This window comes from Diachasma alloeum, unplaced genomic scaffold, assembly GCF_001412515.2.
Source record: "Diachasma alloeum isolate Michigan unplaced genomic scaffold, Dall2.0 Dall_scaffold_01445, whole genome shotgun sequence".
Lineage (NCBI taxonomy): Eukaryota > Metazoa > Arthropoda > Insecta > Hymenoptera > Braconidae > Diachasma > Diachasma alloeum.
Window position 1 is genome coordinate 1,231 of NW_021681543.1, and position 5,909 is coordinate 7,139.

A 5,909-nucleotide genomic window follows, 5' to 3' on the forward strand; every position below is an offset into this window, starting at 1 on the left:
AAAAAAACATTCATATCTTGTCTGACATCTCTGCTACAAATTCTGGTCATTAACTCTGGTTTTCAGTTGAAATTGGCATTGTTAATTTACACAATAATAGGAGTGCATTGGCAATTTTTTCTTAACTCGCAAAAATCTTCAAACCATTTGCTACGGATTGGTGAAAACAATTTTTGGAAATAATGAAATAGGGGGGATAACACCTTATTTTTCAGGGGTGATTTTACAAAAATTTATTTTAAAAAAAGTACTAACTAGCAAATGTTTTTTATTAGCTCGCAATTTTCTTCAAAACTACTTCAATGAGGAAAAAAATAAAAATTTGGAATATCTATACATGAGGGGCTAATTGATCGGATCTCTATATTATCAGGCATTTTAGAAATTCTGGCGAAAATACTTTCTGGTCAATTGGGGACGCTACATAAAAATGCGAGACCTCGTGAGCCCCTGCGTAACTAAAAAACATGGCGGATTTGAAGGTTCTGGCTGCGCGGTGACTTGAAAACCGTAAACACCTGTTCCAAAAGTTTATTGAAAATTAATTTGATAAAACACTTGTTTTCATACATAATGCATACATGTGAACCTGATTTGGACTTGTTCCAGTTTATTGTAATAATTGCCCTAGGATACACCTGTAGCATACATACATAGAAATAGAGATAGTACGATAATAGAATATACATATAAAAAGAAAAAAAAGGTCTCGTCGTAATTTTAAAAGAGTACAAGTTCACAATAGGTTATTGATGTGTTCAACGTTATGAAAGTAATAAATCAATCGATAATTTCGGTGGTTTATGGGAAGGATCGGGTCCTCCAATACCGCTAGCGGTCTCAATCAGCCTGGGGAGGAGACTCCAAATCTCCGGCGGTCAGCCTTTCACGTTCCATCAGGGCTTGCTTTGTATATACAAATACGGCTTTAACCTCGTCGACTTTGGTATTTTCCAGGATACGTCTGCATAAATTTCTTTGTTCAAGACTAACGCCCTCCAAGGTTAGTCTCCCAATCGCAGCAATTATTACACCCGAGAGGTATTTCCCCCTGAGGTTGTAAAGAGCAGGACATGTCACCAGAAACTGCTCAATTGTCTCCTTCTCTTGGAGGGTGCAGAGCACGCAGTCCTTTAGTGGGTTCAGAGAATAGCTTACATGGTTTAGATAGATTGAGCAGCGACCGGCACCCGCTAGTCTGAGCTGCAGGAGTACGCGGGTAAATGGTAGACTGCAACTAAGGCCCAGATGTGGTGACAATCCCTGATCCATCAGTCCGGGGAGTAGGTTTTGACAACTAGCGGCAAGCATATACTTCTGTAGATCTCGGTTCCTCAAATATTTTGCGTAATCTGTCAGAATTCCTTCTTTCGCAAGCACCTAGGCTTCAGGATTTAGAGTGGACCATAAGTTATCATAGCTCACTCTCTTTAGTAAGTCATTCACTTGGGAAGTCCAGTTGTACTTTGAGGGGGTGGCTGTAGTCTTCATTAAGTTAATTTGACGTAGTAGGCATTTTCTGGGTAGGCGCGATTCATCCATCCCGAGCACTTTGATAATCCAGGCAAGGGCCAGTGATAGTAGACGGTGCTCGACACGCAGGATATTCATTTCAAGATGGAGAGCTGAATTCGACGTGTGTCTAGGAAGGTGGAATAACCTTTTGAAGTACAGCATCTGGGTCCTCTCCAGCATATCGCCATACCTCAGACCCCAAATTGGAGCAGTATAAAGCATGATGGAGGCTACAAGACTTTCGTAAATTTTAACTTTGGAGGGCCAATCTGCTGATTTAGTTCTATTCAAGATAGATGTTGCTGTTCCACAAGCGACTCTCGTTTTTGTAGTAGCACTCAGGGCAGCCTGGTAGCCCAGGGCTGAAGAGGAAAAATCCACACCCAGATAGATGTATTTTGTTACAGAGCCTATTTCAAAACCGTCATAGAAGAATTTTGTTCCTTTAGTCCTTCCAGAGGCACTAAATTTGATTATTTTGGTTTTTTGCACATTCAAGATTAGCTTGTTTGTTTGGTTGTATTTTTGTAGCGAGTTGAGCATACGTTGGAGGGCCCAGGGAGAGTGCGCTAGGAATATCATATCGTCTGCAAACAACAATGTCTGGATGTCCGTAAACCCGTCAATGCTGATTCCTCTGTTACCATCTCTCTGCATGAACGCCTCGATGTCATGGACGAACAAGATGAACAGGAGTGGACTTAAGATTTCTCCTTGGAGTACACCCTGGGTGATTGCTATTGGGTCCGTAAGCTGCGAGTCCATTTTCACTTTCATTGAGGCTCTGTCGTACAGGGATTTTATAATTCTGAGCATTTTGGCGCTAACGCCAAGCTCGTGCAGCTTTCTCCAAAGGATGTCGTGAGATACAGAATCAAACGCCTTTTGGTAGTCCACAAATAACCCATACACGGAGCGTTTCGTCAATCGAAGCTGGAGGTGGATTGCCGAGAACAACGTGTAGATATTATCCTGGCAGCCCTTCTTCCTCCTGAATCCTGCCTGGTACTCCGGAATAATCTTCAGTTTTTCTTCCCACAGTTCTAGACGATTCTTTAACACAGTAGTAAACAATTTAGCAATGCAGTTAACTAGCGCAATACCACGGTAGTTTGCAGGATCTCTCTCATCCCCCTTTTTGTATATCATGGTAAGGGTCACCTGGGACCAGCTCTCAGGGGTTTGTTCGTCTCTCATAATAGTATTAAAAAATCCTGTGACATACAGAAGCCAGTTTGATGGAAGTGCCCTCAGAAACTCATTTGTCACTTCATCGGAGCCTGGCGATTTACCCAGTTTGCAGGTCAGAGGACCCTTGCGTACTTCATCCACTGTTATTTTGGCATCTAAAACAGGGTCTAAGACGCCATAGAAATAGACCTCATCAGAGAGATTGGGTGGGTAGCAGGCACTCAAGTACGTAATCCACTGTAGCTCTGTGATATTTGGTGGTTTTCTGCCAGTTTTATAGTAAAACTTCCTCACGGTCTCCCAAAAAGTCTTCGAGTTGTTTACTTCAGCCAGATTTTTTGTCACTTTTTTCTCGTACTGCAATCTTTTCAACTTCTTTGCTTCCCTAAAACGGGTTCTTGCTGCCAAGAACGTCTAAATGTGCTCCTCGCTGTCTTCCGCTCTCATTCTCCTGAGGGTCCTCACCTTGTCTTCTAAGAGAGTTTCGCACTCCGCGTCGAACCATGGTTGTTTGTATTTCGCAGGGCTTTGGTTGTTAATCGTCCTAGTCATCCCAAGGGCACGCGCAGTCTCTTTTACAGCAGAACACAGAGCATCGTTAAGTTCACAGGGAGATGAGTACCCATTGAGTGCACCAATACGTGGCGAGTGACGAATGATTTCCTGGTAGTTTTCAAGTAATTCCTGTTTCCATGAGATAATCTGCTTTTTCTGTGCGGTATTGGGCAGCTCCATTGGGGACTCCTCGTTTGAAGAGAACGTTACGACTACGGGAAAGTGGTTTGACCCAGTCGGCGTGTAGATGACCTCGGAGTCCATCACAATCTCCAAGCCGTTTGCACTGATCCGAGCTTGATCACCCGCACTTTTACCTTTGTGATTGAAGAAGGTAAAACGCCCGGGAAAATCACTTCTCGATCTGCCATTGAGTAGAACAAAGCTGTTGAGCTCCATCACCTCTAATACAGCCTTGGCGTGACCCTTAAACTCTTCATCCAGCGAAGCCCTCGTTCCTCTAAGAGAGAGATCTTCAAAAATCTCCTCATGAAGGCAATCTTCCTGTGCCACTCTCGAATTGAGATCACCACCTATCAGGAATATCTCTTCGGGGTATTGAGTCTGTAGCTCTTCTAGTTGGGCCTGAAAACAGTCAGTCAACACCGCCGCGTTTGTGTCGGGATTAAAATATGCTGAGCAAATAATAAGGCTTCGCCCATATAACTCGGCTTTCACGAAGATCCACTTTTCCTGTACAGCCAGTACGATGAAGCTGCCTGAACACTTTTGCAGGAGAATCACAAGCCCGCCCGATGCTCGTGCCTTGATCTTGTCCTTCACTGCCGGGACCCAGAAGTGCTGATAGTCATCCCAGACTGCTGCGAGTTTCACGGGCTGTCGCAATATCCAAGTTTCTGATATACTTAGCATGTCATTTCGGTTTTTTACGATTCTTTCATGTATATTGGAGGGACCATCAGCATTCCAAAAACCTATTGTTATTGATGTCGGGCGTGGGGTTGGGGGGGGGGGTGGAGTAGGAGTAATGGCTTCGGCTGAGATTGGTAGGTGCAGTTTGTGCGGCTGGCAATGTGGCTGGGAATGTGTCGTCATTAGGCGGTCCCTGCGGTACCTGGCGCTCCAGTTGAGGTTGACTTCGTGCTTCGATGTCCACGGCCACGTCTATTGCCACTTGGGCCTGCTCTAGGTCTAGACAAAACCAGATTCTGCGTGGAGTCATCCCAGTACCACCAGTCCTTATAAATTAACAGTTTGAAATAGCCAATTTTAACGACATTACCTTTGAGTCGTTCTTCTCTGGCACGGTCCCTGATGAATTTTGTCACCTTGGACTCCTTCGGAGTTAGATCACTGTCAATATACACCTCGGTGTGGGATAGGGCTTTACTTTTTTGAGATAAAATTGTTTTTTTGTCCTCCAAAGAGTTGAGTGTGATCGCTATCATGGAAGTATCCCCAAGACGCCTGGGTTTCGAGAAGTCCCTAGTGATACCAAATTTTATCGAGAGGAAGTTTCGTACCACGTCATTTGTTGTCTTCTCCGCATCAACTGTATTCCTGTCCGGGAGATCGAGACCTCGAATAATCAAATTATTCCTTCTCAATTATTTCTCGTATGATTCGATTAGACTGTCGAGCTTGGCTAGTTTCTCTTGCAGTAACTTGACTTCTTCAGGAGGGTGGTCACCCAATTTGCTCCGCAAATTCTCGATTTTCTTGTCTATATCAGCTCATTCCTCTGCTCTTACAATGACATCTGCTGAGGTGGGCACGTTTTATAGCTTCGTAACTCTGTCGTTTAATTCGTTCCACTTCTCCTCCCAAAACTTGTACCTCTTCGCCATTCCGGCTCTGATGCCAGAGATATCCTCAGCAATTTTCGTAAATTGCTCGCGTTTTCAACTCTTGAGGCCGACACTTCTGCTAGGAGTTTGTTGAGAACGGTCCCCATATCTATCTGAGAGGGATTACCTTTGTTGTCTGATGTGGGGGGTGGCTGAGGAGTGGTCGAGGTTCTTCTTTGATTGTCCATGGTGGCCAATTTCTTCGCGGAAGCAGACGGAGATTCGCACAACAGGGACCTCGCCTTCTCTTCCGGGTCTCTTTTCCTCTTTTTCTTAATCTTGTCCTCGGCCTTCTCGGACTCTTTTACTTTTTCGGCGGGATTTTTGGTTTCGCTGACCTCTTTATCGGCCTGTTGGAGGATGAGATTTGCAGGCTGGATAATTGGGAAAATTGTATTTATCTTCCGAGTACCACGATCTTTAGGGGTTCCTTTAGTACTCGGCGTTTGAGTGGTAGCCTGAGGCGTATCAGCCGCAACTTTGGCAGAAGGCAATTGGGGTGTTACCTTCGGATAGAGACCAGCTTTTAGGGATGGACAGGTGTCGGTACCTCCATCGCCGTCGGTGAGTGATCCTGTGTCAGACATGGATTTATCAGGGCAAACGGGTTGACGGCGTGTGCAACAGATGGCGCCACTCTCGAATAGCGCGCGGTAGGGCCCTGCTTCCCTCCCGCCAGCAACCTAACCCCCACTGTCACCAAGTTGAGATGAAGAAAAAACTTACAGAATTTGAAGCAAAGGGTTAGGTGTCCTACTTCCCGAAACTCTCATAGGATGCAGGGCGAATTGCGCCATCCAATGACCACAAAATAGCGCTTCTAGCGTGGACCACACTCGT

The 5,909-nt window shown here is 44.9% G+C and overlaps 1 protein-coding gene across 1 annotated transcript; it reads right to left on the reverse strand.

Moving 5' to 3' along the window:
* Positions 1 to 1,660: 1,660 nt before the first annotated feature.
* Positions 1,661 to 5,656, reverse strand: LOC107046505 (the record flags this gene model as incomplete). Its single annotated transcript, XM_015269129.1, has 6 exons — positions 5,059 to 5,656; positions 4,505 to 4,801; positions 4,337 to 4,413; positions 3,172 to 4,098; positions 2,160 to 3,063; positions 1,661 to 1,877 (listed from the first exon to the last, which is right to left on the reverse strand). Coding segments are annotated over exons 1-6 (3,020 nt in total), but the record flags the coding sequence as incomplete, so codon positions are not given.
* Between the last annotated feature and the right edge of the window lie 253 nt (positions 5,657 to 5,909).